This window comes from Mobula birostris, chromosome 4, assembly GCF_030028105.1.
Source record: "Mobula birostris isolate sMobBir1 chromosome 4, sMobBir1.hap1, whole genome shotgun sequence".
Taxonomy (NCBI): Eukaryota; Metazoa; Chordata; class Chondrichthyes; order Myliobatiformes; family Myliobatidae; genus Mobula; species Mobula birostris.
This window is the reverse complement of record NC_092373.1, coordinates 177,209,540-177,230,830: the sequence shown is the minus strand read 5'-3', so window position 1 is coordinate 177,230,830 and position 21,291 is coordinate 177,209,540. Positions and strand designations below refer to the sequence as shown.

Genomic DNA, 21,291 nt, shown 5'->3' with positions numbered 1-21,291 from the left:
GAGAAGGCTGAAAACATGCTTCAAAGGGATATAGACAAGTTCAATAAACAGGTGACAACATGGCAGGCAGATTACATAATTGTGGAAAAGGTTAAGTGCATTTAATTTGATGCACAAAACAAAAAAGGCAAGTTGTTGTCAATTATGACAGATTGGGTAGTGTTGGTTTTCAAAGGGACCTAGATATTAGGCCATACCCTGATTAAGGATATGCAGGCCTGCTCTCCTTATCTAAAAAAGGTTGGTGAAGAATCACCAGGTATAGTTGATTGCATGAATGAGGTAAGATAAAAATAGGCTGGGCCTTTTTTATCTAACATTTAAAAGAATGAGGACAGATCTCATTGATAATTTCATTGTTCTTAGAGGGCTTGACACTGAAGTGAGAGCATTTTTCTTAGATGAGGGTTCTGGCATTAGGGATTATACTTAAAGGGAAGGGTAGGTTTCTGCAGCAATTTTAATCTCAATGAATGGAATCTTGAAGATTAATATTTGTGGCTGAAGGATTTTTGTACATCTAGTACTTCTAGGCATTTTCTTTGCCAAGAATCTAGTTCATTGTTATCTTAATACTAATATTTTAAAATATACTGGATGCTTGCTTTAATAAGGACTTGTAATAGTGCCTTTTAGTCAACCGAGCTTGGTCTTTGTACTGAAGGAAATGTGGTATCTAGTTTGTGCAGAGCAAACTTGTATGATAGCATTGTAAGAATAAAACAATTTATTGATATTTTTAAATAGATAATTTATAGTCAGGACTCTAGTATCTCATACTCAACAATTCAGGTACTGCCATGAGATATTTTGAATCTTCATTGGAGGACAAAATGGACCTCAGTTACTATTTCAATCATGCAATAGCACCTATAAAATTATTGCAACTACTCAGTATTGCATTGAGCCAGTCAGCCTGGATTGTTCTGCTCAGTTCTGTACATTGAATATGAGTTTCTAAGTTGGAATATAGTGCTATCCACTGTAAGAATAAGTGATGACACGGTTGAGCTGATGGAACAGAGATTTTAAAAATTGGTTCAGCTCCTATAACATTGTTCTACTTATCTTTTGCTCTTTTTGGCAACTTCCTCAATTATCTATTCTTGGCCTCTCTTATTTCTCATCTACATGCTGCACCTTAGACCTTGTGATGCAAAAAAAATGGTTGTTTGCTCTTCCATGCTATTGACATCCAACTTTATCGCAAGAACCTGAAGGTAGTAATCTCAATATTACAGTGCCACTTGACAATGTGTAATGATGTAAGAAGATGCATTATTGTGCAAAAATCTTAGGCATATATATAGAGTTAGGGTGCTTAAGACTTTTACACAGTAATGTACTTGTCAGCGTGGAGCAGAGAGGGTGTTTGTAAATCTAGCAGGACCAAAAGGATGTTGGGAATGGTGAGGGTGGCGCAGGTGCGGACACACCCAGTCCTGTCACACCAGACAAGGTCACTTTATTCCAAACAGTTGTTTTAATGATCATTGCAGAATGTCTCTCTGGTGCTTCCTGCTCCCTCCACTCAACCTTCCCCTTTTCCCAATCATGATTCCCCTCTTCTTGCCCCCTTCCCACTCTCAGTCCACAATAGAGACCCATGTTAGAATCAGGTTTATTATCACTCACAAATGTCATCTTTTTTTGCAGCAGCAGCAGTACAGTGCAATACATAAAATTACTGCAGTACTATGCAGAAGTCTTAGGCACCCTGTGTGTGTGTTTGCACAGAACTGTAGGTCAAATTAATATACAGTGAGTGAGCAGCTTTGTCCTTGACGTTGTCACATGTTGAGAGTTGTTGGATCTCCGTTCATCTAGACAAGTGGAGGGTATTGCATCACAATCCTGACGTCTGCCATTTAGATAAAGTCTGAAGGTAGATGAGTTACCTGGACCAGATGGTGTACACCCCAGGGTTCTGAAAGAGATGGCTGAAGAGATTGTGGACGCATTGATAATGATCTTTCGGAATCACCAGATTCTGGAATGGTTCCGGAGGACTGAAAAATTACAAATGTCATTCCACTCTTCTAGAAGGGAGAGAGGCAGAAGAAAGGGAATTATAGGCCAATTAGTCTAACTTCAGTGGTTGGTAAGATGTTGGAGTCGATTGCTAAGGATGTGGTTTCAGGGTACTTGGAGGCACGTGATAAAATAGGCCTTGGTCAGCATGGTTTCCTCGAGGGAAAATAATGCCCGACAAATCTGTTGGAATTCTTTGAAGAAGTAACAAGCAAGATAGACAAAGGGGAATCAGGGATGTTGTGTACTTGGATTTTCAGAACACCTCTGACAAGATGCCACACATAAGGCTCCTTAACAAGCTACGAACCCATGGTATTACAGGAAAGATTCTGGCATGCATAAAGCAGTGGCTGATTGGCAGGAGACAAAGAATGGGAATAAAGGGAGCCTTTTCTGGTTGGCTACCGGTGACTCGTGGTGTTCCACAGGAGTCTATGTTGGGACTGCTTTTTTTACATTATATGTCAATGACTTGGATGATGGAATTGGTGGCCTTGTTGCAAAGTTAGCAGACAATACGAAGATGGGTGTAGGGGCAGTTAGTTTTGAGGAAGTACTGAGACTACAGAAGGACTTAGACAGATTAGGAGAATGGGCAAATCAGTGGCAGATGGAATACAGTGTTGGGAAATATATGGACTTGCACTTTGGTCGAAGAAATAAAGAGTAACACATAAAAAATGCTGGTAAACGCAGCAGGTCAGGCAACAGCTATAGGAAGAGGTACAATCGACGTTTCGGGCCGAGACCCTTCATCAGGACTAACTGAAAGAAGAGCTAGTAAGAGATTTGAAAGTGGGAGGGGGAGGGGAAATCCGAAATGATAGGAGAAGATAGGGGGAGGGATGGAGCCAAGAGCTGGAAAGTTAATTGGCAAAAGGGATACGAGGATGAAGAAGGGAGAGGATCATACGACGAAGGCCTAGGGTTAAAGAAAGGGGGAGAGGAGCCCAGAGGATGGGCAAGGAGTTATAGTGAGAGAGACAGAGAGAGAAAAATAATAATAAATAAGGGATGGGGTATGAAGGAGAGGTGGGGCATTAACAGGAGTTAGAGAAGTCAATGTTCATCCCATCAGGTTGGAGGCTACCCAGACGGAATGAAAGGTGTTGTTCCTCCAACCTGAGTGTGGCTTCATCTTGACAGTAGAGGAGGCCGTGTATTTAAGGCAGAGGTGGGGCTAAGAGGGAAAATAGATCAGCCATGATGAAATGGCAGCGCAGACTCGATGGGGCAAATGGCCTTATTCTCCTGTATCTTATAGCCTCTTAGGGAAATGTTTTGAGTTGTCGGGAGGCAAATTGCTTGCCAGAGAATTTTCAAATTCTGACATGCCTGTCGTGCCTCTTTAGCTACTATGCAACTGGATGCAGTGAGTAGTGAGCAGTTGGTAGACTATTTTCTAAATGGGGAGAAAACTCAAAAATATGAGGTGCAAAGGAGGCTCATGGGAATGATTCTGGGCATGAAAGGGTTGTCTTATAAAGAGCATTTGATGGTTCTGGGCCTGTACTGGCTGGAATTTAGAAGAAGATCGGGGGGGGGGGGATTTCATTTTAAATATATTGAATGTTGAAGGGCCTGGATAGAGTGGTGAATCTGTAGAATTCGTTTTCACAAGCAGCTGTGCGGGCCATGTCTGGGTGTATTTGAGGCAGAGGTTGATAGGTTCTTAATTAGTTAGGGCATGAAATGTTACAGGGCAAAGGCAAGAGAATGGGGTTGAGAGGGAAAATGGATCAGTCATGATGAAATGGTGGAGCGGGATCGATGGGCCTAATTTTGCTTCTATCTCTCATGGTCAAAAATGAATTTCAGTATATTGATGGTGGGAATTCTGTGATTAAAGTAGTTATATGTTCAAGATGTTCATTGCCTGGCAGTTTTGAGGGAGGTTTTGCAATAGGGCATGGACTATTTCAACTGCTGAGGTGGTATGAATGGAACTGAATCATAGATGATAGATGGTTATTGATAAGCAATAGAAGGTAGGTGAGCGTAGGCCACAGTTGAGGAACTTCGCAGTGATGGCTTTGTTCAGCCAACCATAACCACCTTTCTTTTGTGCATTGGTCTTCTGGAATAATTTCCCTCTGTCATTGACCTGTTACACTCGAGCACATTGATGTCATGTCAAATGCTGCCTTAATGTCAAGGACAGTCTTGCCTCACCCCTAGAATTCAGCTCTTTTTTTTAAGTTGGCTATGATGAGGTCTGGAGCCAACCCTTGTAAAACCCAGTGTGAGCATTGGTCACTGGAAAGCATTAGTAACAACAACTTCCATCACTCTTAATAAATACCCAAGGGAAAATGAAGCAAAACAGTACCCATTTTAACATAGCAAAACTAACCCAGTAACCTTTACTGAAGCTGTATGACTGGTGTCGGACTATTTGGAGACTTCATCGAAGTGACAGGTAGTAAGATGTGCTTCAATGGAGAAAAGGGAAATGGACAGCTAAAATATTTTAAGGGCTATACTGAATCTCTGGTCTTAGTGGCTGAATCTGACTACCACTGATGGAATATACAGTTATCCTTATAGGCCAGACTGGCCCCAGCTGAGAGTACTTGTAGAATTAGAGAGCTGGAAGAGCTCATGAAGTTGGGGATGACAGGCAAAAATGAGAATTTTAGAATTTAGCTGGTGTTGGCTGCTGAAAGTGGGGGTGTTGGTTGAATAGGGTTGGCTAAGTTATCAGACTTCAAAGTTTTAGATGACCACATATATGGAGAGTGCAGAGGAAAGCAAGCCATATGCCTTAAAAATGGTAGAATAGTCTGGAGATAGCAAACAAATGGAGAAGGGCATAATTAGGAGAGGAACTGATTATCAATATAGGAGGAAGAAGCTGTTACTCCATGAGTTCAATATCTATTAAATCTCCCATAATTATTGTATTGAGCATGTCATGGGTACCTCCAATGTGCTGATTTATAACCTGCTTTTACAACTTCAACCAGTATTCCCAACTTTTGCTATTAATTTCACCCAAACTGATTTCTACATCATATGTCAAATCAGATTCATTTCTTACTAGTATGTTGGTTTTGTCCTACATACATGAATCAAGTCTCAGTACTTCCTCCCCATCTTCTCTTAAGTTTTGAATATCCTTGAACAAATAACTACCATCTCTGATTATCCTGAACCTGTTTTTGTAATGAAAGTTAAGTTGTATATTTTTTTTTGTGCTGTTAATTCATTTATCTTGTTCCATATGTTCAGTATAGTTTATTTAATATAGTTTATTTAACAATTTTTGCACTTTGACTCCTCTTACTGCTTGCCTTTATTACTGTGACTTCTTCATTTCACTTGTCATTTGCTACTTTTCACTACCGGCTTCACGACTATGCTTTCCTTTAGAATTCCATATAAGATTCCCATTATACTGCCAGATTAATTTGCATCTCTCAGAATTCTTTCTGCAATTATCTCTGCAAGGATATTGGTCCTGGTCTGCAGAAGTATAACCCATCTCATTTGTGTAGTTCCTACCTACCCAATAAATGGAACTATTGCTTGAGAAATCTCAAGTCCTGTCTTCCTGTGCTACCTCTTTAGTAGGTATTCCTCTTCTTTTCTCTACATGTTAGCATGTGTCATCCTAATACTGAGATTACTCCAAGACCTTGCTTGTTAATCTTTTACCTAGCTCACTAAAATCTTCCTGCAGGACTTCATCCCTTTCTCTCTGTCATTGATACCAATGAGGTTTTCAGCAACATATGAGCTGAGGCAAAGGAGACAATAGATAATGCTACAGCGCGAGAAATAGGCTGTCCTAAATGTGGCATGCAAAATTGGGATCTCATACTTAAATAGGGGTCAAATAGGACACCATGCCTCCAAACAGTCTTCATATCTTTCCAACAGCATAACAAGATAGCTAAAAAGGCAGTCACAACAAATTATTTTTAATTTATAATTGCAATTGGAGATAGCAGTATTTCACACTCCACTCACTACCTTAAATATTAATTCTGTCTGCCCCAACACAAAGTGACAGTAATGTATAGCAGCAACATAATGCATTGCAGTTCCTTGCTTAGGCCATTCTCAGCAGCATCCCCAAAACTGCAACTTCTGTCACCGAAAAGGACAAGGCGATCATGTGGATGGTAACGTTGCTACCAGCAGGCTGTTCTCAAGTTGTACACTTTCATGACTTGGAAGTGCCATCATTGTCACTGGACTTGATTCTTGGAACTATCTCATCAATAATATTCTTGGAGTACGTTCACTAAAAGAATTGCAGTGATTCAGTGCCACACTCTTCAAGAGCAGTTACGTGGGCAATCAATGGGCCAACCTTCCCACTCCCATCCCAAAAATGAATAACAAAAATAAATCGCTCGTGCTTGTATTTGTCTCAATTTTGCTAATTATGGTTGAAACTTTTCTCCATTCCTTGTGCCTGATTTTTTTTTAATCTTTGCCCCTGTAACTTCAAGGAACAAACTTCTTGGAGGGGGGGGGGGTGTGGAATGCCATCCACAGAAACGTTTGTTACATGACACACAATTTTAGATGTATATTATGAATAAAGTCACTTTTAGGTGCTTGTTACCATATGGCAAGAATTTGGGAATGGAGGAGCCAATAGTCTTGGCTGCCTTCCATGGATAATCTAGGTGATTTGTTGGTAAACATTAGCTGATGAATCATCATTAACATAAAATATTAAATCCACTGCTGTGCACACAGTATGCTGGAGGGACTTGGAGGTCAGGCAACATCTATAGAAATGCATAATGAAGTTGATGCTTCAGGCTGAGACCCTTCATCAGGACCGGAAAAGAAGGGGGAAGATGCCAGAATAAGGTGGTCAGAAAAGGGAAGGTGGACAAGCGCGAAGGTGATAGGTGAAACCAGGTGGGTGGGGGAGAGTGCTGAAGAAAGAAGCTGGGAGGTGATAAGTGGAAAAGTGAAAGGACTGGAGAAGAAGGAATCTGATAGGAGAGGAGAATGGATTATGGGAGAAAGTGAAGGGGGAGAAGGTGATAGGTGAGGAGAAAAGGTAAGAGGCCTAAGTGGGGTAATGAAAAAGAGGTAAGGGGGAAAGGGAAAAAAATACCAAAAGTTGGAGAAATTGATTGGAGTCTAAAGCCCAATTTATACTTCTGCATCAAATCTCAATCAATATCTATCTCTCTCTCTCTCTCTATCTCTCTCTCTCTCTCTCTCTCTCTATCTCTCTCTATCTCTCTCTATCTCTCTCTATCTCTCTCTATCTCTCTCTCTCCTAACCCAAGCATTTCCAGCATTTGTGTGTTTAAATTTACCATTTTCAGCATTTACATTCACTTTTCTTCCCCCCCATAAAATAAGGCTCTTTTCTATTTATCTTAAATAGATCCCAATGCACTTAACTACAATGCCTATAAAAGTTCACCCCCGCCACCCCTGCAAATTTTCATGTTTTATTGTTTTACAACATTGAATCACAATGCATTTCATTCAACACTGATCAACAGAAAAATACTGTTTCATGTCAAAGTTAAGCAGATCAAAGTGAGTGATCTAAATTAATTACAAGTATAAAACTCAAAATAATTGATTGCATAAGTATTCACGTCCTTTGATATGACACTCCAAATCATCACTGGTGTGGCCAAGTAGTTTTAGAAGTCACATAATTAGTTAAGTGGAGATCCCCAGTGTGCAGTCAAGGTGTTTCAATTGATTGTAGTAAAAATACACCTGTATCTGGAAGGTCCATCTGCCTGAGAGTCAGTATCCTGGCAAAAACTACTCCATGAATGGAAAAGAACACTCCAAGCAACTCTGCAAAAAAGGTTATTGAAAAGCACTAACAACAGGAATTCTGCAGATGCTGGAAATTCAAGCAACACACATCAAAGTTGCTGGTGAACGCAGCAGGCCAAGCAGCATCTGTAGGAAGAGGTGCAGTCAACATTTCAGGCCGAGACCCTTCGTCGGGACTAACTGAAGGAAGAGTGAGTAAGGGATTTGAAAGTTGGAGAGGGAGATCCAAACTGATAGGAGAAGACAGGAGGGGGAGGGATAGAGCCAAGAGCTGGACAGATGATAGGCAAAAGGGGATACGAGAGGATCATGGGACAGGAGGTCCGGGAAGAAAGACAAGGAGGGGGGGACCCAGAGGATGGGCAAGAGGTATATTCAGAGGGAGAAAAAGGAGAGTCAGAGAAAGAATGTGTGCATAAAAATAAGTAACAGATGGGGTACGAGGGGGAGGTGGGGCCTTAGCGGAAGTTAGAGAAGTCGATGTTCATGCGATGGCATGAGGTTGGAGGCTACCCAGACGGAATATAAGGTGTTGTTCCTCCAACCTGAGTGTGGCTTCATCTTTACAGTAGAGGAGGCCGTGGATAGACATGTCAGAATGGGAATGGGATGTGGAATTAAAATGTGTGGCCACTGGGAGATCCTGCTTTCTCTGGCAGACAGAGCGTAGATGTTCAGCAAAGCGGTCTCCCAGTCTGCGTCGGGTCTCGCCAATATATAAAAGGCCACATCGGGAGCACCGGACGCAGTATATCACCCCAGTCGACTCACAGGTGAAGTGTTGCCTCACCTGGAAGGACTGTTTGGGGCCCTGAATGGTGGTAAGGGAGGAAGTGTAAGGGCATGTGTAGCACTTGTTCCGCTTACACGGATAAGTGCCAGGAGGGAGATCAGTGGGGAGGGATGGGGGGGGGGGGGACGAATGGACAAGGGAGTTGTGTAGGGAGCAATCCCTGCGGAATGCGGGGGGGGGGGGGGGAAGATGTGTTTAGTGGTGGGATCCCGTTGGAGGTGGCGGAAGTTACAGAGAATAATATGTTGGACCCGGAGGCTGGTGGGGTGGTAGGTGAGGACCAGGGGAACCCTATTCCTAGTGGGGTGGCGGGAGGATGGAGTGAGAGCAGATGTACGTGAAATGGGGGAGATGCGTTTTCGAGCAGAGTTGATAGTGGAGGAAGGGAAGCCCCTTTCTTTAAAAAAGGAAGACATCTCCCTCGTCCTAGAATGAAAAGCCTCATCCTGAGAGCAGATGCGGCGGAGACGGAGGAATTGCGAGAAGGGGATGGCATTTTTGCAAGAGACAGGGTGAGAAGAGGAATAGTCCAGATAGCTGTGAGAGTCAGTAGGCTTATAGTAGACATCAGTGGATAAGCTGTCTCCAGAGACAGAGACAGAAAGATCTAGAAAGGGGAGGGAGGTGTCGGAAATGGACCAGGTAAACTTGAGGGCAGGGTGAAAGTTGGAGGCAAAGTTAATAAAGTCAACGAGTTCTGCATGCGTGCAGGAAGCAGCGCCAATGCAGTCGTCGATGTAGCGAAGGAAAAGTGGGGGGCAGATACCAGAATAGGCACGGAACATAGATTGTTCCACAAACCCAACAAAAAGGCAGGCATAGCTAGGACCCATATGGGTGCCCATAGCTACACCTTTAGTTTGGAGGAAGTGGGAGGAGCCAAAGGAGAAATTATTAAGAGTAAGGACTAATTCCGCTAGACGGAGCAGAGTGGTGGTAGAGGGGAACTGATTAGGTCTGGAATCCAAAAAGAAGCGTAGAGCTTTGAGACCTTCCTGATGGGGGACGGAAGTATATAAGGACTGGACATCCATGGTGAAGGATGGATACAAGAAAATTTTCAAGCCACTGAATATCCTTTGGAGTACAGTTAAGTCAATCATCAAGACATGGAAAGAATATGGCGCAGCTGTAAATCTGCCTAGAGCAGGCTGTTCTCAAAAACTGAGTGTGCAAGAAGGAGACTAGTGAAGGAGGCCACAAAGAGACCTATGACGACTCTGCAAGCTTCAGTCCCTAAGATGAGGGAGACTGCGCATACAACTGTTGCCCATGTGCTTCACTGGTCGCAGCTTTATGGTAGTGTGGCAAAGCGAAATCCAGTATTGAAAAAAACTTGCATGAAATCTCGGCTACAGTTTGCCAGAAGGCATGTATGGGAAGGAGGTTCTATGGTCTGATGAAACCAAATTTGAGCTTTTTGGCCATCAGACTAAACACTTATGCCAAACATCGCACATTATCAAAAACACAACATCCCTACCATGAAGCATGGTGGTGGCTGCATCATGCTGTAGGGATGCTTCGCTGCAGTAGGTCCTGGAAGACTTGTGAAGGTAAAGGGTAAAATGAATGCAGCAACATACCAGGGAAACCTGGAGGAAAACCTGATATAGTCCTCAAGAGAACTTCAACTTGGGAGAAGATTTGCTTTCTAGCAAGACAATGACCCCAAGTTACACAGGAATGACTTACAAACAACAAAGTTAACGTCCTGGAGTAGCTACGTCAAGAGTCCAGACCTCAGTCCAATTTAGAATTGCCGGTGGGTTTGAAAAAGGCTCTTCACCCATGACCCCATGCAATCTGACAGAGCTTGAGCAGTTTTGTAAAGTGGAATAGGGAAAAATTGTAGTGTCCAGATGTGCGAAGGTGCATCTACTAAACACTGACTTGAAGGGGGATGAGTAATTATGCAATCAATTTTATGTTTAATAATTCTAATAAATTTAGCCCAATTTGTAGAAATTTTGTTTTCACTTTGACACAAAAGACTCTTTCTGTTGATCAGTATCAGAAAAGTCAAACTGTATCCACTGTGATTCAACGTTGTAAAACAATGAAACGTGAAAACTTACAGGGGGTGGGATGAATACTTTTTATAGGCATTGTATGTGACCATCGTTTTCCACATGGAGGTAAATCATGTGGAATTGGCAGATCAATGTCCCAGTGCGTCTTCCCCCAAGAAACCCCCAGTACAGCACACACTTTTTAAAAATGTGTTTTTTCAAAAAAAAAAATTTTGGTCTCAGTACTTCAAATCCTAGTTAATAATGGTAGGGCAATGTTGTTTCTTTATGAATGAAACACCAATATTCTTTACAGACATTTTGGAAACTGGATTAAAGCCAAACTTTTGACTAAACTTGGTGTTCTGTTTTGAAACATCATTATAAAGGCAGAGTCAAGTGTTTTTTACATGTTGTGGGTTCTGAGATTCCAAGTTCCTCCAGACTCCTGTTCCACCTTAAGCACATGGCTTCACAAAAAGCAGAACATAACATTTTGCAATTATTTAAAATTAACACCTAGTGTGTCCAATAAAACTTTAGAATGGAACTTTAATTATAAAATTAGTCAGCTGTATCATGGAACTAGCCTTTGTAGAATCCAAGACATCTTCAAAGAGCGGTGACTCAGAAAGGCGGTGTCCATTATTAAGGACTTCCACCACCCAGGACATGGCCTCTTCTAGTTATCACCATTGGGAAGGAGGTATAGAAGCCTGAAGGTGCATGCTCAGCAATTCAGGAACAGCTTCTTCCCCCTCTGCTATATGATTCCTAAATTGAAACCATGAACGCTACCTCATTTTTTTTTTATTACTTATGTTTTTTGCCCTATTTTTAACTATTTAATATGCATCTATATACTTTAATAGATTAACTTTTTTTTCCATGTATGGTACTGCTGCTAAGTTTAAAAAATTTCACATTTGCCAGTGATATTAAACCTGATTCTGAATTTAAACTATCATACATTTTGCATAACTTGTCACTTGTCAGCTCTGCGGTTTTTGAATTTCAACTTGCCATTGTGCTATTAGTAGAGAGAAATTACAGTTTAAGTTTTTTTTTTAAACACAATTTAAGTAGCCAATTTTTTTCTGGTCATCTTTTAAAATCCTTTCTCCCTTTTTTTTTGCAAACATTTCAGCTTTAGAAGAGGCAGCAGAACGCTTTCAGGATCTTAAAGCTCAGAGGGAAACCAGGGAAGCACAAGAAAATGAACGCAATGGGAGAAAGCCTCCGCCATATAAACACATAAGGGTAGGCATAAAGTAATTTCATTATTCTCATGCTATTTTTAACCTGAGTGGTCAAGCTCAAGATGGATTCTGTGCACATGCACAGGTATTTGCTTTGATTCAAGTAATGATTATGCTAATTTTGATTCTAATTTAAGGTGAGAAAATTTACAATTTAGGGGCAATGATGAACGGAGAGGAAGAGATCTGATTGATCTTGTACAAAAATAACTGCTGAAGGAAGTCAGTGGATCAAACAGCATTTACAAAGGAAAAGGAATTATCAGTGTTTCAGGCCAAGACCCTGAATGAAAAGAGAGGGATGGTAGCCAGAATCAAGAGAAGAGAGGAAGGGGTGAAACTAAAGTCAGTAGGTGATAAACAGGCAAAGGAGGGGTGAGGGAACATGGTCATATAGAGTCAGGTGGGTCTTCAACCTCATCTACTGTGACCTCCTCTACAGTGCAGACTAGGCAACCAGTTTCCATAATTGAGGTCCAGCACGGAATATGTTTTACTGGCCCTTCGAGCCACGCCACCCAGCAAATCCCCAATTTAATCCCAGCCTAATCACTGGCCAATTAACCTACTGACTGGTATGTCTTTGGACTGTGGGAGAAAACCCATGCTGTCATGGGGTGAATGTACTAAAACCTTACAGGCAGCGGTGGGAATTGAACCCTGGTCACCTGGACTGTAAAGCTTTGTGCTAACCACTACACTACCGTGCTGCCATCTGTGCTTTGTCCACATTGCACAACCTGTGCTCCAGTTTGTATGTCACTTCAGTTCTTTTCCTATTCCCACTGTGATCTGTCTGTCTTCTGTCTTCTGCCTTCTGCCTTCTACAATGTCAAGTGAGACCAAAATCAAACTAGAAGAACAGCACCTCGTATTCCACCTGGGTAGTTTATAACCCAATAATATGATCACTGAATTCTTGAATTTTCCAATTTCATGCAAGCTTTATACAGTACTCTCCTACTCTCCCTCCACTCCTGGTCCTCCCATTTGTTTTCCTTCACCTACTACCCATGCACTTCTCTCATTAGTTCCCTTTCCCATCAGCCCAACTCATTATCACCTTCCATATTTATCAGATTCAGCACTTGTAGCCTTTTGTCTGCAGCCTCTGTCTCCATCTACTGCCTACCCTTTATTTTCCTTTTCCTGGTCTGCTTCTGGCTATCAATCATCAGTGCTTGTCTTTCAACTCCACTCCTCCCCTTCCCCCAACTGGCATCATTCCTCACCACTTCTCAGTCCAACTATTGCCTTTGGCTCTTGTCTCACCCTCCTTGCAGCCTCCTCGCCCTCTTAACACTGGCTACCTTCTTTCCATACTCAGTCCTGATATAGTCTCCACCTGAATAATTAATTATTCCTTTCCCTCAATAGCTGCTGCTTGACTTGCTGAGCTCTTTCTACGGGCGCTGCCTGACCTTCTGTATGGGTCTTGCTGCTTGTGTCCCTAAGATTTGTTGTTTGCATGTGCAGGATATAAGTTGCAAAACTGAACCTAAGCCTTTCAATTTGAGTTCTTTTTGACAATCAGCCAATAATTTTGTTATAGGCTGCTTAAAGTTGATTTAATAACAAAATATCTGAGTAAGAGTCCAGAATAGTACATGTACCTGTGACTAGCTACTTGGAATATGTGAATGAATTTTGTTTTAAAGATACATGTGTCAGTTTTCCTGAAGGTTACTTGACATAGTTGGTTGAATATTTCTCCTTCACTTGTCTCAGGCTATACTTTCTCATCCACCTGATATCTTGTGTTTGTAAATGCCATCTATGTTTTAGCAAGTTATTGGTAAATTCTGAATGTTGTGCTTGATGGGAGCCATTTCAAATATCCATCAATTTTTAGTTTATTTTTGTATGTATTCATATTTTAAGCTTCATTAGTTCTCTGTGAATGAAAATGACAATTTTTTAAAATCTGCATTTCAAGTCAATCTCTGCAGTTTTCTAAATTGTATTCTTTCCACTTAAATAATAATTTTCTCCAATATTACCTCACACTCCTGCCATCATATACCCATGCCATGAATTACAAATTCTATTTTTTTTAACTTGTAAAATTTATTAAGTGTTGCATGATGTGCATTAATTCACAGGCTATAAAAAATTAAGTAAGCATTTTAAGTTTAAATTAGTCCAATCTGTGTTCAAAGTTTTTAAAATCTATTCTTTCTTTAAAGGTCAATAAGCCATTTGGCAAAGCACAAATTTACACAGCTGATATTTCAGAAATCTCGAGATGCAACTGTAAACCAACTGATGATCATCCTTGCGGTCTGGATTCAGAGTGCCTGAACAGAATGTTAATGTACGAATGTCATCCTGCTGTATGCCCAGCTGGTGCACGATGCCAAAACCAGTGTTTTAGCAAAAGGCAGTATCCTGAGTCACAGGTTGTCAAAACTGCTGGAAAAGGCTGGGGTCTCATTACAAAGACTGACATAAAGAAAGTAAGTTGTTAGAATGATACTTTTCATATTTTAATAATCAATTTTGGTAGTTGCTTGAGTAGCTCTTCATGTGATTGAATAATCTACTTATTAGTTGAGAATCTGGACAATATGAAGCTTAATTCCAATGCCTCTACTAGTATATCTTAGATATTGACATATAAAATATAAACATAAACATGAATTATTTGTCATGTTTTTGTATGATGCAGGAGGCTCCTACTTGACCCATTCAGTTTATACTAGCACTCAAATTATTCCCATAAGTCTTGATGCCCTGCATAGTGTTCCACCTCTATTCCCTCTCACATGCCTGTCACCCCTTTGATTCACTTGCCATCCACTAGTACCAGAAGAAGTTTACTGTTACTCTACCAGCATAAATTTGAGATCTGTGAGAAAGCCTAAGTAAAGCAAACCCACACAGCAACGTACAAATCTGCACTGAAGCAGAGGTCAAGTCAAACCCCGAGTTGCTGTAACTGCTACATCACTGTCTTGACTTTCAGTTTAGGGACAAGTTTGACTGCATTAGTGGATGGAGTCCAATTCTAATTGCTATCTTCCTTTGTTCTAATTCTAAATGTTCTGTCCAATACAGGGAATGTTTGTTAATGAATATGTGGGAGAGGTAATAGATGAAGATGAATGCAGAGCAAGAATACGGTTTGCACAAGAACATAACATTGCCAATTTCTACATGCTCACTATTGACAAGGTAAATCTTACACTGGTTAACCTTTCCAGGTGATTTGAAAGCAAGGCCTGGTCAGTTCTAGAGTACCACTTTTTAATAGTTTGTTTTTTTATATATATATAAAAATATTTTGAATGTACTTTAATAATCAGTAAATGGTTTCATACAGACCACTTTGATAGATTACCTGCAACTTGCTCACTGCCATACACTGGATTTCAATACTCGCACGGATTGAAATGAGTCACAATAATATATTTAATTCTAAGTAATTTCAAGTCAGTATAGTGCTATGGTTTAGAATTCATTATTTTCTTCCATTTTCACTGCAGCTTTTAAAACTAATTTCCCTTTCCTCTGCAAATTTCTGAATGTGATTATCTTGTCAACGTTTGAAAAGTGCATCACCATCTAAATCTTTGCCTACATCCTTTGGTTTTGGTACTAAAATAGAGATTGCAAACAATCACAAAGAAATTTACCTTTGAGCCAATCATTATCAGCATTCCTTGAAAGGAAAACTTCAATGTATATAACATTATCTTATACTTTTTCAAAGCTGTTATATTCAGTGACTTGAAGGAATTGTGTAATATCGGAATATATTAACTGTTTTGCACATATATAAATCCTTTTTTTAAAAAAAATGATAATCCTTAAAGAATAAAATCTGTTGGGTTTTAGTAATGTTACTGTAATGCCATGTTGCCAGAAGGCAGTCAGCTGGGACAGAATGTACTTGCATACATAAAGCATTTTTCATGATAAATCACAATGCACTATGTTTTAGCTATCCTGTCTCAGGCCTAATTACAGCTCTTCAAAATAAACCACTTTTCTCAAATGTACTGTAACTTCTATGACAGACTTATAAATGTAACACTGTTGTCTGTTTCAGGATCGAATAATAGATGCTGGGCCTAAAGGGAATTATTGTCGCTTCATGAACCACAGTTGCCAACCCAATTGTGAGACACAAAAGTGGACAGTGAATGGAGACACTCGAGTTGGGTTGTTTTCTCTCTGTGATATTTCAGCAGGTAATAGAGAATGTTGAAAATTTCCTTGTAAACATAAACAGCCATGCCAGTTTTGTAACACAGGTCCATTTTAAACCTTTGATCTATTTGGGGGGGGGGGGGAGCATTGAATAAACTGTATTAGCAATACTAAAATAGATTATTGAGTTCAGCTGATCTCCCTTGGTATTCATTCTCCACACAAAGGTATCCCACCTACCCATCCTTTCTCACCCAGTCACCATATCCTTCTATTCTCTTCTCCCAGATTCATTTATCCAGTTAACTTAACGAACTTTATGCAGAAACAAGTTCCATATTCTTAACACTTGTTAAATTGTTTTATTTAATTATGTATTATTTATTAGACATAATTTATGTATTTATGGCCCCTAGTTTTTCTCTCTCCCTAAATTGGAAAAACTATAGATCTGTTTAACCTGAAATGTTATAATTTTAGGGAGCAAGGGGACTAGACTAACTGGATTGCTCTTGGGTAGAGAAAGTAAAGATTTGATGGTCTGTATAGTCTTTAATCCATACTGTTGCTTTTCTGGTATTCGTGGTAAATAGATGCCAGTTAATGGGTTGCTTTGTCCTTGGCACTGGTGAACAAATTTGTTGGAACTGTTTTCAGTTAGGCAATCCTAACTGATTCCTCAAATGGTAGAGTTTGGAGAATCAATTGAATTGTTTGCTTTCAAATGCCCAGCATCCCCTCCATAATCTTCGTGTTTATGGGTTTGCCTCAGATATATATCTCATTAGTGGTGATCTTCCAGGATGCTGATGTTGATTCAACATTGGCTTGTGAATGTGGCTTTTGAATGCTACGTGGAGGTGGTCAGTTTCCTTATATTCTAATTAGTCATTTGTGCCCCAGGAAGTACTTAAATAATCCAAGCTTAAATATTGCTCAAGGTTAGATTCTGGTTCATTGTAAATGGAATTGATCCTGGCAATTATCAATGAATATCCATGCTACTTACTGTATGACAAAGAAAGGTCACTGATGAAGCAGCTGAAGGTGACTGAACCCTTAATGATAGGGGCTCTTACAGCAATACTTTGCAAGTGATGTACTCTCAAAACCGTAGAGAATGATACCATTAAGAAAGTCTTTGACTACAAGTACCTCGGGTCAAGAATGATGAGTTCGGAGAAGGACATAAAGATACGGAAGGCGCTGGCGTGGAGGGCTATGAACAACATGAAGGAAATCTGGAAATCGAACCTGACCAGAGGGCTTAAAAAGAGGATCTTCATGACAGTCATAGAGTCCATTCTCACGTACGGATGCGAGACGTGGACACTCACCAAGTCGATTGAAAGTCTCTGGATGGTTGCTATATATTAATGCTTCGTATGGCTCTTGATGTGAGTTGGCAACAGCACATGACGAACGTTGAGCTCTATAACAACCTACCGATGCTCTCCACTAAAATCGAGGCAAGAAGACTGCAACTAGCGGGGCACTGTCTACGCCACCCCGAGCTACCTGCCAGCCTAGTCATCATATGGGAGTCCAAGCACAGGAGGATGAACCCTGGGCACCCTCCCAAGACTATGGTCAACATGCTACTAGAAGACAGCGACGCGACTAACGTAGATGAACTGAATGCACTGATGAGGGAGAGGGAGAAGTGGAGAGTCCGTCATTGTGCCCGACGCCGGCCCCCTAGGTCTGAGTAGACGTAGTAGTAGTAGTAGAGATCATTGGTCTTAAACAACAAAACCTTTCGTCGCAAATTAAGTTTGACAACCATAGGTGGAAAGTTTGTTCCCAATATTATTCACAGGAGTTCATTGGTTCAATGCTGCCTTGATGTCAAGGATGTCACTTAACTCATTCCTGAATTTCACATCTTCTCATTGGATCAAGGATGTAAAGGGGTGTAGTAAACAGATTAAGAAGCTGAAAACAAATATTTGTAACACTTAATGTCAACTTTGACAACATCTACCCTCACTTATTATTAAGACTTGCTTAGATTGGATTTGTTCTGCATTTTCAAGATAGATTGGAGTGAGAAAATGTTACATTTTGTCAAGTATGTCTGGTCTTTGCCAAAATGTTGCCAAAAATTTTTCTGGACTGACATTTTTCCTTCATGTTTGAATGGTCTTAACTTGATTATATTTCTCTCCACTTCTGCTTTTTTGAGAAATTGGTGATATTTCATTTGTTTGTTGATAGGAATAAGATGCATCACATAAATAACAGGTTATACTGCCAGGTTACTAGAGGTTTGCAGTTATCCATTTTGTCGCTGTTACTGTAATAATTTACTTGGGCGAATTCAATAAGTTGTTAAGAAAATCCTTAAATTATTTGCATTACTGTTAGTAGGGTTGCTAACAGTAAAGCCAGTTTGTGTCATGATTCTTGCTTTTATCCCATAGGGACTGAACTCACCTTTAATTATAACCTAGATTGCCTTGGCAATGAGAAGACAGTATGCAGGTGTGGTGCACCAAACTGTAGTGGTTTCCTAGGGGTCAGACCCAAGGTAAGAATATCATCGTATCCAAGAATTACATTTGGGGGAAAAAACAACAATGATGATGCTGTATTTTACCAACTACCTAAAAGGAGACCAGAACTGCATGTTGTGAAAATTATTGTCGAGAATTACTTTTATACTCACATCTTTTTGAAATAAAGAATAGCATAGCATTTGCTGTTATAATGGCATGTTGGTATGTGTTTGAATTTATTTGCAAAATGAGAAGGCTAGTTATCCAGTGAATACAACAACATCTGCATTCACAGAAAAGAGAAATTCTTATTTCTCTGTCTGTGGAATTCTTATTTCTCTGTCCGTGGAACTCTCTGCCACAGGAAACAGTTGAGGCCAGTTCATTGGCTATATTTAAGAGGGAGTTAGATATGGCTCTTGTGGCTATGGGGGTCAGGGGGTATGGAGGGAAGGCTGGGGCGGGGTTCTAAGTTGGATGATCAGCCATGATCATAATAAATGGCGGTGCAGGCTCGAAGGGCCGAATGGCCTACTCCTGCACCTATTTTCTATGTTTCTATGTTTATTTCCTGTTTTTTACCTACCAAAGGACAACAATATTTCACACTTCCCTACATAACTTCTCACTGTCCTAATTTTGTACCCACTGTCTAAGTATTGGTAACAGTTTACTTTCCCATCTAATTTGGTTTTTGCATCCAAACTTAGAAATTAATACAGCCTATTTGTCCAAAACATTTGATGTATGTTGCAAAGACTGATCAGTAGGCACCAATTCCTTTTGTGCTCCACTAATTTACAACATGACAGCACAAAAACGGATTGTTGATTCAGTTAATTTCTAATTAAGTAATACTGTGAAGAAATTAGAACTACCGGAGGAAGTAATTAATATTGTGAGCTGAAGGGCCTATAGGATGCTGTGCTGTTCTATATACACTGTATGATGTATTGCCTGCATTCAGAGGAACATCTGTGACAGCTCTGTCCAGTTTTTTGTAAATGCCTAGCTGAATACTACAGACTATAACTTTGCTTATTTTACATTGCCAATGCATGCATGTATTCACTAACATTTGGAGGAGGTTAGATTTGAGAAACCTGACCAATTTTTGTTCACTTTGAATTTTCTAATCTCATTATTCTAACAAATGATGCCATGGACTAACCCCTCCCATAAAATGCTGGCTTTTTGTTGCATCAAGTAATGGTAAATATGGATTTAATAGAAATGCATAATGATATTAAATGACCTGCGTTGTTGTGATACTGTTGTTTCTGAATTCTATATATAAAATTAGAACACAGATCTAAGCTAAACATTTATTTTTAATTTTAGAATGCAAGCAATGGTTCAGATGATAAAGGAAAAAGGCGGAAAAAGAAAATTAGAAAACGCAAGTCAAAGAATGAAGGCAAAAAAGCACATGAGGATGAATGTTTCCGCTGCAGAGATGGAGGGGAGCTTGTACTGTGTGATAGAAAAGCATGTTCAAAGGCATATCATTTGTCCTGCCTTAGTCTTACAAAGCCTCCATTTGGTATGAAGTTTGAGTTCTTTGAAGATTTCAAACTTGTATACATTCACTATTTATTTGCCGCTTAAAATATTGTGGAAAGGTTTGATTATGTTAACAAGGTGAAGGTTATCACGTCCAAAATACATACAAAGTTATCAGAACAACAGATTAATCAACTGCACAAACCTTTTGAATAGTAACTTTACCCAGACTGGTACATTATGCAGACTTTTGAATAACATTTGTTTCTGGTAGCAAGTATTAATTAAGGTTAATGATTAGAAAACATTGTTTTTCTCACAAGGCACTTGGAGAGATACCCTAAAGTAATGGTGTTGATTTGCACCTTTAGAATTTTGCATTTCTGTGCTGCAATCAATTTAGGATGATAGAAAAAGTGGTGGATGAAAAGTCCTTCACTCGTTAATAAGAGTGGTGAAAGGATAAACAACAAAACAATTCTGCTAATGCGGAATAAAATCTTGTTGGTTGCTAGGTCACGAGTTAATAAATTTAAATCAACATTATAAATTCTCTTGAATAGGGAAAAATGGGTAATTATTGTAACATGTACATAATTAGGGATTTCTTTGGATTGCGATCCCACTTTTCAAGCACCATTTAAACTGACCAATCTTACAACCGTTTTTATGACCAAAAGACATCTACAAGCTTATCAAAAATTGGTCAGAGTTCATTATACACTCATTTATTTATGCTTTTAATGTAGTGCATAAAGTATTGACCATTTGTTACCTTTTTAAATCCTGCTAGTCTTCCTAGAGTTTACATGATAAGTGATCTTCACCACTATTCTTGCTACTCTTGCCCGTTGCGCAGTTCCACTATTCTTTTAGTTCATGGAATCTTACAGCAGAGATCATTCAAACCCTTGTATACCATCATGAATATATGACTATCAGTCCCAGTGATGTGCTTATCAGAATGAGATCACCACTCCAATGCCACTTTCCAAAGCTAAAATGAGTTCCTTTGTACCCTCTCTACTATGACTTCTCGATTAGCTTGTATACTCGTACACTGATTTGTTACTTAAAATAGATTGCTTGTTTTCACATAAAAGGGACTTGCTGATCAAGATATGGGCTTGTCAATTTTTTTTCCCTTCTGCTGTGATGTGACAGTATTAGACATGTTGATAGGTGATTTATTAGATTATGTTGAAAAGTAAACCTACCTGTGTCTCTTTTAACTTTATCCTCTGTTATTTCAGCATTTATTCATT

The 21,291-nt window shown here is 39.8% G+C and overlaps 2 protein-coding genes across 4 annotated transcripts in view; one reads left to right on the top strand and one right to left on the bottom strand.

Moving 5' to 3' along the window:
• Nucleotides 1-21,291, bottom strand: part of letm1 (leucine zipper-EF-hand containing transmembrane protein 1) — a 209,136-nt gene that overhangs the window by 170,035 nt on the left and 17,810 nt on the right. The window lies entirely within an intron of this gene.
• The window catches only part of LOC140196796 (histone-lysine N-methyltransferase NSD2-like), a 107,274-nt gene that overhangs the window by 80,683 nt on the left and 5,300 nt on the right, over nucleotides 1-21,291 (top strand). For all 3 annotated transcript variants that reach the window (XM_072256591.1, XM_072256590.1, XM_072256592.1), the window contains exons 17-22: nucleotides 11,762-11,874; nucleotides 14,060-14,329; nucleotides 14,931-15,047; nucleotides 15,925-16,066; nucleotides 18,449-18,555; nucleotides 19,865-20,066. In XM_072256591.1, coding sequence (XP_072112692.1) covers nucleotides 11,762-11,874; nucleotides 14,060-14,329; nucleotides 14,931-15,047; nucleotides 15,925-16,066; nucleotides 18,449-18,555; nucleotides 19,865-20,066 — 951 coding nt within the window. The remainder of the gene's footprint in view (nucleotides 1-11,761; nucleotides 11,875-14,059; nucleotides 14,330-14,930; nucleotides 15,048-15,924; nucleotides 16,067-18,448; nucleotides 18,556-19,864; nucleotides 20,067-21,291) is intronic.